This window comes from Festucalex cinctus, chromosome 10, assembly GCF_051991245.1.
Source record: "Festucalex cinctus isolate MCC-2025b chromosome 10, RoL_Fcin_1.0, whole genome shotgun sequence".
NCBI classification, from domain to species: Eukaryota; Metazoa; Chordata; class Actinopteri; order Syngnathiformes; family Syngnathidae; genus Festucalex; species Festucalex cinctus.
This window is the reverse complement of record NC_135420.1, coordinates 12,978,283-12,993,459: the sequence shown is the minus strand read 5'-3', so window position 1 is coordinate 12,993,459 and position 15,177 is coordinate 12,978,283. Positions and strand designations below refer to the sequence as shown.

General features: G+C 37.9%; 1 protein-coding gene across 17 annotated transcripts in view; it reads right to left on the bottom strand.

Annotated features, from left to right (window-relative positions):
• Positions 1-15,177, bottom strand: part of ptprsa (protein tyrosine phosphatase receptor type Sa) — a 245,904-nt gene that overhangs the window by 15,894 nt on the left and 214,833 nt on the right. For all 17 annotated transcript variants that reach the window (XM_077535321.1, XM_077535315.1, XM_077535318.1 and 14 more), the window contains 5 exons: positions 14,600-14,723; positions 11,498-11,673; positions 8,070-8,189; positions 5,662-5,816; positions 2,470-2,755 (listed from right to left, as the gene is read on the bottom strand). In XM_077535321.1, the coding sequence (XP_077391447.1) occupies positions 2,470-2,755; positions 5,662-5,816; positions 8,070-8,189; positions 11,498-11,673; positions 14,600-14,723 (861 nt within the window). The remainder of the gene's footprint in view (positions 1-2,469; positions 2,756-5,661; positions 5,817-8,069; positions 8,190-11,497; positions 11,674-14,599; positions 14,724-15,177) is intronic.

Sequence of the window (15,177 nt, the reverse complement as noted above, 5' to 3'; positions counted from 1 at the left end):
ATTGCAATAAAGACATAATGATGAAAGTCCTTTTTAAAGAACTAAAAGCTACAAAGAATGCAATGTCCTTTTATAAAAGTCCTTTAATAAGCTTTTGTATAGTGGGAAAGTATTGATACCAAACAAATACCCGGCATTATTTCAAGATGTCGCAAGTACAGGAACTAGAAAGAATTACTAGAAAATTGGCATGAAATTTATGCAACTTGAAGGAAAAATACTTAAAACACTACGATTCACCCATTGTGAAATAAAGATATTTCTTTAAAAATGTTAATTTCGTTAAAATTCTGTAAAATTCTATCAACTATCAACACTTGGTATCGGTCTGAAAAAAAAAATGGTATTGAATATTCCTACTTTTGTAGCAAGTTTGACACACATTTACAGACAGACTAATATGAGAAAACAGGCACCTGTTCTCTCGATTGTTTTATCTGAGCGATGGCATTACCTCCACTCCTTCCGTTTGCTTAAAATAGATCAAAATGTTCTACAAGCTATTAAATTTTCTAACAGCTGGCAACGAGGAGGATTTCCATGCAGCCTGGCCAGCTTGTTTGTATGTAGCTGCATAATAACAAGGCCTTTCATATCCTTCTATCTATGGTAACGTTTTCCCGGGTCCATCTGGAATCATATAGTGTGAAATCTATAGCAAAGACAAGTAAACAAGTCTGGCAAAAGCCCTTTCAAACAGAAACGTATAGCAATTTAAGTGTCTTAATTTGAACGACTGAAGGCCATCAATTTCCAGTATTCCACATTTTAGCAGCCTTTTGTCTTTGGCCAAATTCAGTTAGTCTGAAACACTTGTTTACTGGCACGCCATCTACATCACTTCCTACAGTAATGTGGTGCTGATGGTGGAACACTAATGTGCACAGACAGATTTCGGGAGCATAACATTAAAAGGTATAATAGCAACACAAAATGGAGGGCACTTTGAAAGTGCCATAAAATTATAAAGGATTGTGATGGTACGTTGTGAGATTTTTTTTTATTTAATACCTTCATACTATGTTGAGCAAAAAAAAAGAAAGTGGTTGGATGAATATATAAACTCACATATATATGAACCATGGTGTTCCACAGAGTTCAATTCTGGGTCCTCTGGTGTTTCATTGTATCTGCTTTAAAGTGCTCAATACTGTAAATAGTGATGGAACTCAGCATCCTAACCGCATGATTTGCAATAAGTTGAGCAATTCTGGTCCAGCACAACTGGTTATAGAGTGGTACCTCTACTTACAAAATTAATTAGTTCTGGAAGAAAAATTTTCCATTTTCCATGTAAATGCCCTAATCGGTTCTCAGCCTCCCAAAATTCAGACAGAAATATTTTATAAAGCATAAAATTGCATCAAAACATGTTCCCATTGCACAATAAATGAGAGTTGTGCAAAATGTAAAAAAACAAACAAATATAGAGTAAAGAATAAAAATGATGGTCATTTACCTTTTTAAAGGGGCTGTCTGCTGGATTCATTCAGGAAAATGCACTTTTTAAATACAGGATGTACACACTTTAACTTTCTCTCAGTCTACACATCTGTGTTTATCTTAATCTTTGGTGGTTATTTCGTCCGACACCCCCACACCCCCAGCCTGTATTTTGCCATTTTGTGTTTGTTTTGTAAACAGCGGGCTGTTTCTGTGGAAAGACAGTGTTTACACCCCTCCAGCCAATCGCAGAGCAGGGGGGTGGCGTGTCGCAAACGGGGCCGGGCGAACGTGTCAGCTGCGTGACGTCACTTCCGCGACAATTTAAAAGCACACACGGATTTTTTGTATTTTTTTTCACTCACTCATTCACAGACGCTTACGTGTGTGAATAGATACATACGGTAGAGGTTCCTCTTAGACAATGGGATGCCAGAAAGATGCTAGGTAATAGCCATAGCTGAAAGTATGTTGCGTTCGGTACTGTATTTTTACCTTTCGAATCTTGAAATTTCTTTCGTAACAAGAGGCAATATTTTACTGTTGAGGCGTTTCGTAACTTGAAAATTTCTTATGAAGAGACGTTCGTAAGTAGAGGTAACATTGTATAGCAAAATTAAAGGAACACTTGGCACATGGAGATGGAAAGACAAGAACACACTTGTTACATTCAAGGTGAAATAGAGCCAAATTAAGATAAAAAGACTACTCTCCCTGTTCATTTTGTTCACAAGTATTATACCTGTAAAGCCTATGTCTTGAATTTGGGAAAAACAAACAAACAAACAAACCAAACAAAAGACAAACAAAAAACAAACAAGAAGTGCTCAGTGAATGCATATGAAACTGGTGGGGTTAAGGAATACTGTTTTTAAACAGTTGTAAATAAACACAATTATTTTCATGAATCCTTTTTTAACTAATTGTAGATCTTCTGTCCTTGATATGAAGCCACGAGTTAAAATTGCTTTCTAGCACTCCATTCATCAGCAAATCTCATCAATGCTTCAGGTCACATCCTCATACCTTGAACTCAAGCTCCATGCCAGTGACATGCTCGCCGCTCTCCACCTGGGCCAGCTTCTGGATGTAAGAGTAGAGGCTGCGGGCCGCCACCTCAGTGTTGCCACAGGCCACCGCCTCTAGCAACGCGTCATGAATGAAGCTGTACTGGTCTTCTGTCTGCACCATGTAGTTCCGCTGCGAGCGCATCAGTGTCACGTGGCCGTAAATGTCAACAGTCTTCTCGTGCTTGATGCGCTCCAGCATGGCGTCGATGACAATGAAACAACCCGTTCGACCAACACCAGCACTGTAGCGAGGAGAAAAAACACAAAAGCAAATTGAATTTCTTTTTTGTCTTATGTTGTTAGTCGGGCACTATAGATCGGGGGTGTCAAACATTCGGGGGCCAATTTTACGATTTAAGTGGGCAGACCAGTATGTCTGTAGCCTAATAAACTAAAAATAATATGTCAAAAAAAAAATCCTGATTTTATTACCTTATTTATTTCAACCTGGCCTGTGAAGACAGAACACAATTGTGTTCTGTCCTCACAGGCCAGATTGGACCCTCTGATGGGCCGGTCCTGGCCCACGGGCCCTATGTTTGACACCCTATGTCAATTGTTGCCCATTCGGCATCCTTTGCAGCCTGGTCATCCTGGGAGGGGGATTACCACATCTGCGGCCCCTTCTCAAGGTTTCTTTTTTTTTTTTTTTTTCCCCTGATGTTTTTTTTTTTTTTTTTGAGTTTTTCCTTGCCCTTTTGTGGTTTGATCAGGGGATGTCGTTATTATTTGTCAACTGTGGGCATGTGAAGCCCTTTGAGACTTTTGTGTGATTAAGGGCTATGTAAATAAACTTGACTTGACCCCCACTAAAGCTATCATTTTAGTGAATAACGTCTCATCTGTCATCCAGCAACTTTTATATACCACAGTACAACACTGCAACAACACCAGGTGACAATGTATATGATGTGTGTTAGCAATTTCTGTATGCTCTTATTAGTATTTAGTTGTTTTTTTTTAACTGAATTCAAAATAAATAAAAATTGACAATTCTGCGACATTTCCACAAGACTTACATTGGAAAGCTATAAAATACAATTACTATTTGTATTTTGATGGCCTAAGGCAATCATGCTGTCATTTGGCTGTCTCCCATATAGCTGCTCCATTTACAGTATATGAAGTACTCGAAACAGCACACAGCATGAAACAGTACAAACTAAACTGAAAATAATGAACATGTTGTGAAATGATTACGTTAAGTTGATATTTTACTTTGTTCATCAAGGCATCATTTTCGACACAGCTATTGTTCTGGATTTGATCATAGAGTACTTAATATTGTGGGCTTTGAGTCTATTCTGATAGTGACGCAATGCACTAAAAAAAAAAAAAAAAAAAAAAAAAAAAAAAAAAAAAAAAAAAAAAAAAAAAGCATTAAAAACAATAACGTAGACCGTACATGGAGAGCGTAACACAAGCTGTCATTTCAGTTTCATAGTGTTACGCATTGGACTGATTGGGGTCTTCTTATCTTGACAAAAAGGACGGCTTTGAATAAGCCTTTTTGAGAACTATAATTTGTTAAAGGCTACAGGGCAAAAAAAAAAAGGGAAGAAACATGAAAAATGGGATCGGATTAGGGTGAGTCTTTTTGACGGCGAAGGGAAACAAGAGACAGACATGGAGAGAATGGGAGCAGAATAAAAGTGGTGCTTTGAAGGGGAAGATGATGTGATCACTGGAGAGAGAAAAGATATGCAACTGTCAAGAGAGAGTGAGAACGGTTTTCGATGTGTATTATTTAATGCAGAAACTCAATACAGGGGGTGGAGATAAGCAATTTTGTTTACTGGTAAACACTTAATGTGCAGAACGCAGTAATGGAAACATTTCACTATATGCTGGTTGCAGTTTACATTGGCATAAGATCGAACCCATAAATTTAGTGTTGCGAAACGTCCACTATCACTGAGCCTCATCGCCCCCACAAAAAAGTTGAAGTCAACTAAAAAAAAAAAAACAAACTATATAAACACAGCATTTTGTTTAATATTGCATTTGTAGAATTTTAATTAACCAGCAAAATCCACCTTTTTTGATCCACCTCAGGGGACGGCCATTTTGCCACTTGCTGTCGACTGACAATGACGTCACAGTGCCCAAGGGCTCAGGTAATGATCAATCACGGATCAGCTTCACAAAACACTTGAGCCGTTACCTGAGCAACCGTGACGTCATTATCAGACGACAGCAAGTGGCAAAATGGCCACACCCTTAGAGATGGGTAAAACTGGATATATTTTGTTGCTTAACTCAAATTTGATAAACACAATATTAATCGGAATACCATGTTTAGACTATTGAGGCTGCATAGAACATATTATTATTAAAATGACCCCTTTAACTGACCAAATGAATTAAACCCAATATGCAGTATGCACAGTATGTTCATATTTATTTGTTTTTATCCACAAAAACAAACACAATTATTTTCCTTTGTGTTTCTGATAAAAACAAAAACAAACAAAAAACACGTTTGAATGTTTGTCTTTGGATATAATTGTTATGGTGCAATTGTATTTGTATTGTGATGTTTTTATGCTAACATTATTACATTTTTGAAGGTGCATATTATGAATTGACTTTATATTGTTTGTATATAAATAGTTGAGTTCTCACTGCCCGCCCATAAAGTGTGAAATAAAGGTTAACTCTTTGACTGCCAAAAACGTTTAATAACGATTAGTAAAATCACAATGTATGCTGCCATAAACGGTAAATGACGGCAACTTTTTTTATTTTTTTGTATTTTTATTTTTATTTATTTATTTATTTATTTTTTTAATCAATGGGCAGTGCAATGTCTAAGTGCAGCACTGCCTGGTGAATGGGTTGTGGAATCAAAAACACTCACTATGGCCTGCAGATGGCAGCATTGTATCTCTTTTCAATGGGCTGCCGGTATATGAAATTACAATGAAACATGACGAAATCTGATGAAATAGAACGTTTTCAAGGATGACGTGAATGATCAAAGCCTTTGTCATATTAAATGTTTTTTTGATAACGTGCGGCAGTAAAAGAGTTAACATACAAAAAGAGCAAATACAAATACAAGTAGATACAGGTCAAATTTATATTCAAATTACGTAAGGAACAAATACCCCAGTGCACTGAATTACTAATATTTCATGTTCCATACCTGCAGTGGGCGATGATGGGTCCAGCATCAGGCGGGTTGCAGGTCTTGACCCGACGGAGGAAGGCCAAGAAAGGTGTCGGGTATTCTGGCACGCCGTGGTCAGGCCACGCTGTGAACTGGAACTGGCGAACCTCACGTTTCTCACTGGATCCATTCTAATAGAACAAAGTCAGCAGTGTTAAACAGGGCAGGATACTTTCCCACCCCCTTGCATTGGTTTATCTTCATTAACTGACACATTTTCAACAATCGTTTATTTCTTAGAGTTACTTTGACAGGGTGTGTTTTATGGTTTTTGGTAAGACACAGCTGTTTTTAACAACACGTGAAAAAAAAGGGATCCAGAGAAAGATTCTTTGTGAATTCTGTCCTCCCCTCCTCTAGTCTAACGGCGATACTGTTTGCATTTCAATGCAGCCTTTCTGCTTTCCTGACAGAGTTTTTTTTTTCTCTTGCTGAATAAATGAATAAAAGAGTGAGGTAATTAAAAGCAAACTGGCCTAGTTCTTATTTTTATGGCTTTTTCTTTGGACACTCCCTGATTTTGTTGCTGGGGCTGCCAGCAAAAACGTGACAAGCCATCGGCCGCTATTTGTGAGGAGGCATTTTCGTTCGCATCCCTGCTGGAAACACATACATGTGAAGCTTGACCTGGGCCAGCACTTTGAAAATGCGCGTTTGTGCACCTGCCACCACACTCTACTACCTGGAGACACAAATCCTGCAAAATCCCCCCCCCACCCATCAAGCGACGGGGTGAAATGCGCTCAAATTCTATGCAATACGCCTTCGCAAAGATCCAATTAAAGCAAGGTCACTCCGTGTGATAATGTGTGCGTGACGGTGCAAGTACTAGGGCTTGTGATGTTGACGTTAATTAAACTTAAATTTGATCTCTCTTTTTGACTTGTTTGCCTTTTCAAGTGCATTTTGGTAAAAAATGTGACACAGTTAAAATACGCATGATTGTGTGGTCTTATTTTGGCTTTTTTTTTCAGTCCATGTTTCATGGTGAGCAAATAGATCTGTTCCCTGCTTATGAAATATCCCATAAACATGTTAAAAAGACATTGACATTGTTAAATCATTAAAATAATGTCGATACTATAACATCCCAAAATGTTATGGCACCATTTGATTCTTTCAAATTATTATGAGAATTTAAACGGTTTATGATATACTAATTATCATGAATAACACAGTGATGAAAATTACCATTATATTAGTCCTCATTAATTTTCAGTGTGATTAACACAAACTAATATTCTATGAATATAGGCAACATTTAATTCGGAACATGAGTACGGTAGTCACAAATTTATTTCCATCCTAAAAACACACATTTTAAATGTTATCAAAGTTTCAAATGCACACTCAGTTCATGAATAACAAAAAAATAAAAAAAATAAATAGATGTGGCCGCACAGACATGCAGACACATGAAGACGCACAAGCACGCGCTCACACACGCACCATCTTGTGGATGCACAACTGAACGGCGGCTTAATGCAGCAAATGAGACGCTGTCTGATTACAAATGTAAACGTGAGAAATGAAGACAAATGCCTGACATATTGGTTGTTTGAAGACGAGTTAAAGTCATCTTGAGAGCTCCCAGGAGTTTCCAGCCATGCTTACGCGAGTAAAACCTCCATATTGTGGATGTTTTCATTTTCTTTGTTCGAACTTTTGTCTGTCTGTGTGTTTAGGAGTGTGCTTGAGCAATCTGCCAATTATATATCTCGAGTTTCTCTTCTGCTTACTACATACCCCAATTTGGCAGACATACAATAAGGGGTGATGAATTGAAATGAGTGTGGGCTGAACAACTGAAGGCTAATGCATGTCTGCATAAATAAATAAATAAATAAATAAATAAATAAATAAATACAAGAGCTCTCTAATGATTATTTTTTAATCAGATTAATTAATCCATCATGATTAATCACTTAATTAAAAAGGTTTTTATAATCAACATATTTTTGCCTTCCAAATTTTAAAGAGTTATGTGTTAATTCTTTCTACATTTAATGTTATGAGATCTTCCAAATTTTCTTATCTACACTCTCATCCTCCTCTTTCTCGAATCAGTTACTTGCAAAATTTAAAATTAAAAAAAAAAAAAAAAAAAAAAAAAAAGTCTTCAATATTTTGTCCAGAACAAATATTCTGAATGTCAAAAACATTTATTAAAGGCTTTACTTTAATGCATGTAGTTATGTTTATTGCTCAAACACAACCTGCGCTACCTTTAACGTAACCATTCGCCATCAAGCTAAAGGATTGGCTGCGATCAAAATTAATAGTGCAATTAATCTGCGTTAATACATGATCAATGCAATATTTCTTATGATTAATCAATTAATCAATGAGCTCACTTAAAAAAAAAATAATAATAATCAATTTACCTTGTGCAAGGAGAAGGTGCGCACACAAAAAGTGGCCAATTCTATGGTGTCCAACAGGGTTACTTGGGTCATACCATAAGTTTCTGTGCCACGACTGGGCCAGTACTGGTCACATTTTATCTGTGAAAAAGAGAAGAGAAGCGGGGGAAAAACTAGTAAACAGATGTGTAAAAAAATGACACCATGTGAAAAATAGTAGATTTGATCAATAAAAGCTGAAAAGGAGGAGTTATAACATGTTACATGTCATAGAAATACATAGAAGCTGCTGCAAGCACACAACTCATCTCACACATCCCAGAGCACCATGTGGCTTAAAACAGCAGTAAGAGCTGACAGAAGCTCCATGGGAGCTTCTCTGCATCTCACATCTGAGAAATGCACAGCAAACACACAATCACACTGTCTTGTTTTAATTTCCACAATGCACCAACTGCAAGGTAAAAAAGTCATGTGCATCCGCAAGCTCGCATATATTTTTCATTTAACATCTGCTCGAACATTTGGTTTCCAGTGCTTGGGCAGTAAGCCTGCAAAAACACATCACCTGCCTCCAATTTCAGTGCATCTCATTCACTTTCATTCAATATGGTGTGACACCCTGGAAGACTACTTCTCTCTCATTTCCTGCTCAAACTGACACTGAGCTTCCAGCGGCCACATGTCCTGATCATGTCTGACAGTGGAGGACAGCGCCTGTCAGGATTGTGCACAGGTAAACAACTGAGAAGAGATGAGATGAAGTGGAGAGACCCGGCGTAAGTAAGTCTGATGTTGACACTGGTTTGGTTTGACAGGATGAAGTCATGTTTGTATTTTTGACACACAACAAGCTTGTTGTGAGGAAATTCACTGTATTTTTTTTCCATTGTTATGCTGTTTGTTTTGGGACAGTCATCTTAAGTTCCCAAGAAAGGCCTCGAGTGACAGGTACTAGTCATGGACCAATATAACAACATAGAAAGGGGATATCCTGAAACCAGCTCATATAGTTTGATTAAAAACCCCTTTCAAAATTGAAAGAGAGAGGCCAAAGCTTTTATTTTTGACCAAGATATTTGGGTTTGATTTTTCATTTTATATCGAGGTATATTTACACCTGATTGCAGGCACAGCTTAGAAGCGATATGTTCATAACAAAACATTTTTTTTTTTTTTTTTTGGTGATCCAAACTACTGGAACACAATCCTTTTCTTGTAATAACTACATCAAGCCTGTGACCCACTGACATCAACAAACGTATGCTTCTTTTGCAATGGTTTTACATTTGATCATACTTTCTTACAGTTGTTTGTTTTAGCTGCCCCTTTCATTCTCTTCTGCAGATAAAATGCATGCTCTATTGGGTTTAATTCTGGACGCTGACTGCCAGTTTGAAGGCCTTTTTAACTCATTCACTCGCAGACATTTTCACTGAAGCAACACCCTTTCGGTTTGACTGATTTTGCAAGGCCCACAAAATATTGTGTTCTATTGCTATAAAAACATGGAACCTAACAAAAGAAAGATTAGAGTATCTTCTTTTATCTGGAAAAAAGGTGTATTTGTATCTGTTTCCGTTTTGCAACAATTAGCATGATAATATAGCTACGTTGCATCAATATTCACATTCCTGGTGAAAACAGTCAAAAAGAGCTTGTTGCAACATGGTCCTGGCTGCTCCCATACTCTGCTGCCACCTGCTTGCCGTTTTTTGGAATAACTACCATTGCTTTAAGCCACTTCCTTATGTCAGAAGTTGCATCAAAGCCTTCTATTTATTCTTGCATTAAAAAAAATAAAATAAAAATAAAAATAAATAAAATAAATAAATAAATAACCTTCAATATAAAACAAGTGAATACGTTTTTGGGATTGAAGGACAAAGTATTAAAAAACGTGTTTATACATTTTTGGGTTTGAATGAGTTAAACTCTACTTGCTTTTCATGGCATCCACCTGGAGGTATGACACAGAACGGGGCAGAGATAACGATACTTGCATATATTTAACGTTACTGTAGCATAGCACATTTTGCGGATGGTTTGGATGTAAGGTGGCAGTTGTCTTGTGTCGCAGAATTCAGGACACAAGGGCAGACATGCCATCAATAACTTGCTGCGGAGTGGTCGCAGCGCGCTACCGCCCAAATTCAACTTTATCAATTTGAGCCTTGGCGGCGTGCGCCTGCCTCATGCACCTCGTGCTGGCATGGTGCTTGCATGTTCCTTTCTTTCTTAAATCTTTAGCTTTTACATCAATCAGGTAAGTGTTTGTTTATGTCTCATCAGAACAAAAATTCTCTCCCAGAATTCAAGTTAATTTAGGCTTACTCATGCTTTTTGGCAAATTCCAGCCTGGTCTTCCTATTCTTCTTGCTAATGAGTGCTATGCATTTTTTTTTTTTGTGTAGCCTCTGTACTTTTGTTCATGAATTATGCTATCTGGATTATGATGCTTTCATTCCTGCCCTGAGGCGATTGTTAGTGATGTCACTAACGTTTGTTGTTGGGCCACTTTTACAGCGTCCACAATATTTCTGTAGTCAACTGCTGCTATTTTTCTTGCTCTACCCATTCAATGTGTGTGGTTGTACTGGCAATGCCCAAAGTTCCTCACTTTTACTGAAAGCTTTTACTGACAAGTGTATATGTGAAGAAGCAAATCATTAAAAAAAAAAAAAATTATCAGGCATTTTCTTGCAGAAAATCTTCCAGGAGAAGCGGAAGCTTTTTTAAAAGTTGTAAAGGGGTGACCAACTCTATGTTTTGTTTGACCTATCACTTTACTCCAAAATGTAAGTATATCATACCACCTCCCCACCTAACTTTTCATCTAACTTCTTTCATCAACAGACTGCAGCGGGAGGTACTGGTCACGGGTGCTGCAAAAACTCCCCAGCTCACAATTTAATTTTAGCTTACTGCTCTGTGCAAAGAGCAGCATCTCTTGAGTGTTAAAACTCGCTAAGCTCTTTTTGCAGAAAGAGACGGATGTTTTGTTGTTTGTACAGAAACTTCTTTCACTTTTGTAGCTGCGAAGAAGTATTAATAACAAAAAAAAAAAAAAAACACACACACAGAGCCAAGTCCCGTGTGGATGTTGCCCAAACTATCAGACGTGAGCAGGTAGACCATTTGTGAGATAACCGTCCCTGCACTGCATTCGCCACCCCATTTAAATTTCACAAATGTAATTTCTCTTCCTCTCTGAAAGTGAGCCATCTCAAGAAAATAAAGTCTGATTACCTGCCAATGAAGTTTGAGTCCACATCTGGGAAATCACTGCAAAGCTGTGCCATTTTTCACATTTTGTACCCCGGCTTCATGAATCAGTGATTTGATTTTGATGTATATTGTGGAACAGCATTTTAAAAAGGCTACCGCAGTCACTAGAGGCGAGCTTGCAGAGCGAAAAACTAATGTTGCATACGCTTGAGCAGACTTACCCGTGACTTCTCCTCCAGTCTGGTCATCATGACTACGGTGGCTGCTCTCTGCTCCCACACCATCCTCCAGAAGTCCCCAAAAGTTTCAGGTAAAGGACCCTGGGTGGCAATGTATGCGTTCTGCTTCCTGTAGCCATCAATGTAGTTGGCATTGATGTAGTCGCTACCTGTGATCCCTACGCAAGGAACAAAACAAAATGCTTTTTTTCCTCCACACTTATTTTCCCACATTACTTTGTTATGTGATCATGTCCTTGACAATGCAGAAACAATTACATTTTCCTTATCAGTGAAAGTGTAAAAAACTTCCAAGGTTAGATGCTAAGTTTAAATTTGCTTGTTGTGTCAGATGCATCATAAACTGATATGGAAACCAACTTAAGGTTTGGGGGAAAATATGTCCCCAAAGCGACACAAAAACATGTTATACATTAACCACAAGGATGGACAGGTTTATACAGTGTAGGGCTGCAACTAACATTTATTTCAGTAATCAATTAATTTGTTGATTATTATTATTTTGATTAATCAATCGAATAAGAATAAAGTTTTCAAAAAACAGGACATTATTTCACATTGACAGTGCACAAAAAAAACATAACACAACATAACATAACATAACATAACATAACATTGGGGGCTCATCGCGGATTTGAACATTGGACCTCAAATTCCAGGAATTTGAGCAATTTTCAATAATAAAAAAAGATGTCTAAACGATTTGTCAATTATCAAAATAATTATGAATTAACTTGATAATTGCTTAGTTGTTGATACATCGATTAATCATTGCACCTCTAATGCAGTAAAACCTTCATCATGACCAATGGTGTCCAACTTACAGCCCTGGGGCCATTTACTGCCCGTTAACCAGTTTTTAGTAGCCAACGACATGAAAAAATATACATTTTACTATGTTGTGACACCCAACATCCTCTTATGGGTGTCATAATAAAAAAGGCTTATGTAGTTTTTCAAAATATATAATGGAAATACCTCGACAATGTGGCAAATTTTTGTAATTTCTCTTGTATGTGTATAATACACCCACTCAATTCTGATTATTAAAAAAAAAATAGGGGAAACAATTAGGTAAGAAAAAACTGGTTTAATTGCAGCAGTGGATTTATTCTAGTGGGATACAGGGCCACTCCAAAATCATGACAAAGCCACAATTTATTTACCTTATTACACCTATAGAATGGTGTGATGACATTTCTTAAAGTAATTATAATACGATTGGTTTTAGCCTGTTTGATAAAGTCGAAGAATGAAATAATGGCCCTTGTATCCAGCAATTTTCTGTATGGATGAAACAGTTTAGTCACCCCTGATGTAGACTGTTCAGTGTAATATAGCTAAATCCAATCCATCCGTCTTTTTTTCTATACCGCTTATCCTGTTCAGAGTTGTGAGGTCATTCCAGCTGATTACAGTTTAAAAAAACAAACAAACACTAAGAAGACTTGTATTCTAATATGTAATTAAAATGTGAGAAGCGTCTGGCAGCTCCACCGGTAATACCCCACAAGAAGAGGTGGTGGTTCAGAGTCTCTATGGCAACCACAGACTATTTTTTACTTCAGGTTTATAATTATTATGCCAATATATTCTCTCTGTCTAACTTCTAAAGGTTAAAAAAATATCTTATTTTGCCTTCAACCAGCGGGACCCCAAGATTGGTGCCGTCTGTTTAGTGTCTGTTGTTCACTCTGGATGATCTGGATGAAGTACCTATGGATGTGGTGCAACAGACTCCATCTGATTTAACACAGCCTCAACAGTATATTTGAAGCTAAAAGCAGGAGGTGGACCGATACACAAGACTCACACTGGTAGCCTAAAGTTCTTAACTTTCGACTTTGTTTAAAGCAGCGACATCTTAATGCCAATGGTGAGAGCAACGCTTGTGATCTTGAACTCTTGCTTTCACTGACATCGTATCGTGTAGCTATAAGTATCTGCGGCTGAAACTTCAAAGGTACGCTATGTAGATCACGACATCGCGGTTGCTCCTGATACTGAGGGCAAAAGTTTCAAGTGTCGTTTGATCATGTACTGTGCTTATCTGTCACCAAGCTCTGATCTGCACATGCTAGAATCAAAGTTGATGCCACTGTGGGGGCTCACGGTCCTGAATGTGGTGCGAAGACAAACTTTTGGAGTCCCGTCAGGTGAAATGGAAGCTGGCATTTTGTGTTTGAAAGTCACGTACGTCCATGTAAGTGACATTGCAGCACTCAGGCGACAAACGATGAAACACTTGACTGGGCGAATTTAAGAGTTTAAGAGAAACAAGATGTAGTGAAAGAGAAGTGGAAGAAAAATTGTAAAGGGGGGCGATCAGATGCACACGAGAGGAAGAAAAACCCCAGAGATGAAATTAGGGACAAAGAATAGAAGCAATGCAAATTCCATTAAAATGGATACTGCACTATCTGACAGTGGTGACTCGGTTTTAGTCATGGCTAAATGAACGGAGAAAAGGCGGCGTGCATGAATTGTTATTCTGCTGCAACTAATGGCAAAATCACTGCGGTGTAAAATAGAAATTTCAGACTTGATTAATTTATGTATTTATGGATGATGCGTTTGTTTTTCTTTTTTTCTCCCTCTGTGGGCTTTTGATTTCTTTTTTTCATGTTGCACCCACAAATTGTGAGGTGTTGAAAATCTACTTGGAAGAGTTAGCTCACACAAAAGGCGTGCATGGAGAAGAAGCAATGTCATCATTGAGAGGAGTCGGGAGTCGTTCTAGTGTTGCAAGCCCAAAACAATGTCAGCAGTGAAGGGTGACTACCTCTGACAATGTCTCGAGCGATTTAGGAGTCTAAGGAAGAATTTTGTAGCTCAAGCGCTTAGAGGGAAGTGGAGGATGATCTGACAAATAGGCTGGTGCAAACAAATTCCTGAATCACACTTAAGTGTGAGATCAAACTGATTGCCGAACTAAAAGATGGCCTGACCAATACAAAAATCAATTCAAAAGCTTGGACCCAGTTGAACAGAAACAAGGCCTTCATTCACATTGCAACAGTTCAGTTTCAAAATGTTGAAAACAACCTTGTGAGTGTGCAAACTGAGAGGATGCGTGAGCCTTACCCTCAATGGGAGCCAGGATGACGCGGGAGTGGTCGTATGCGATGACATTGGCGTAACGATTTTTGGGCTTGTTCACCTCCAGGTTGGAGTGTTCCCAGGTGAACTGCTGGCCTGGATCAATGGACTGATGGAGGCAAAGACAAAAGAACACAAAAAGAAGAACGTAGGTTGGCTGTGCAAGGTAGTGGTACAATTCAACTGTTATCATAGCATTGTTGGGAATTCATGGGATCTATATAAGGAACTTCTTGAGGAATTGAGACTTGAAAAACTCCTCCTGTCTTTCTTCTTTGACAAATCAAAGTAAGAGTTATTGGCTAAGTATGCACTCTAAAAACAGTTGAGTCAAAAATGACCCAACTATGGGTAAAAAATTGCGTGAAGAAATGGGTCTTTCAGCGTTAAACAACTCATATTGGTCAGATTGTTTTCTGGGGTAAAAAAATTGGGTCAGTTTGTATAAAACAACCCAGAAAGTTGGGTCATAACGTGGATCGGTCCATTTTTGATCCATAAATGGGTTACTTTTGACCAAAGTGTTTAAAACAAAACAAACAAACAAAAGACACAAAAATATT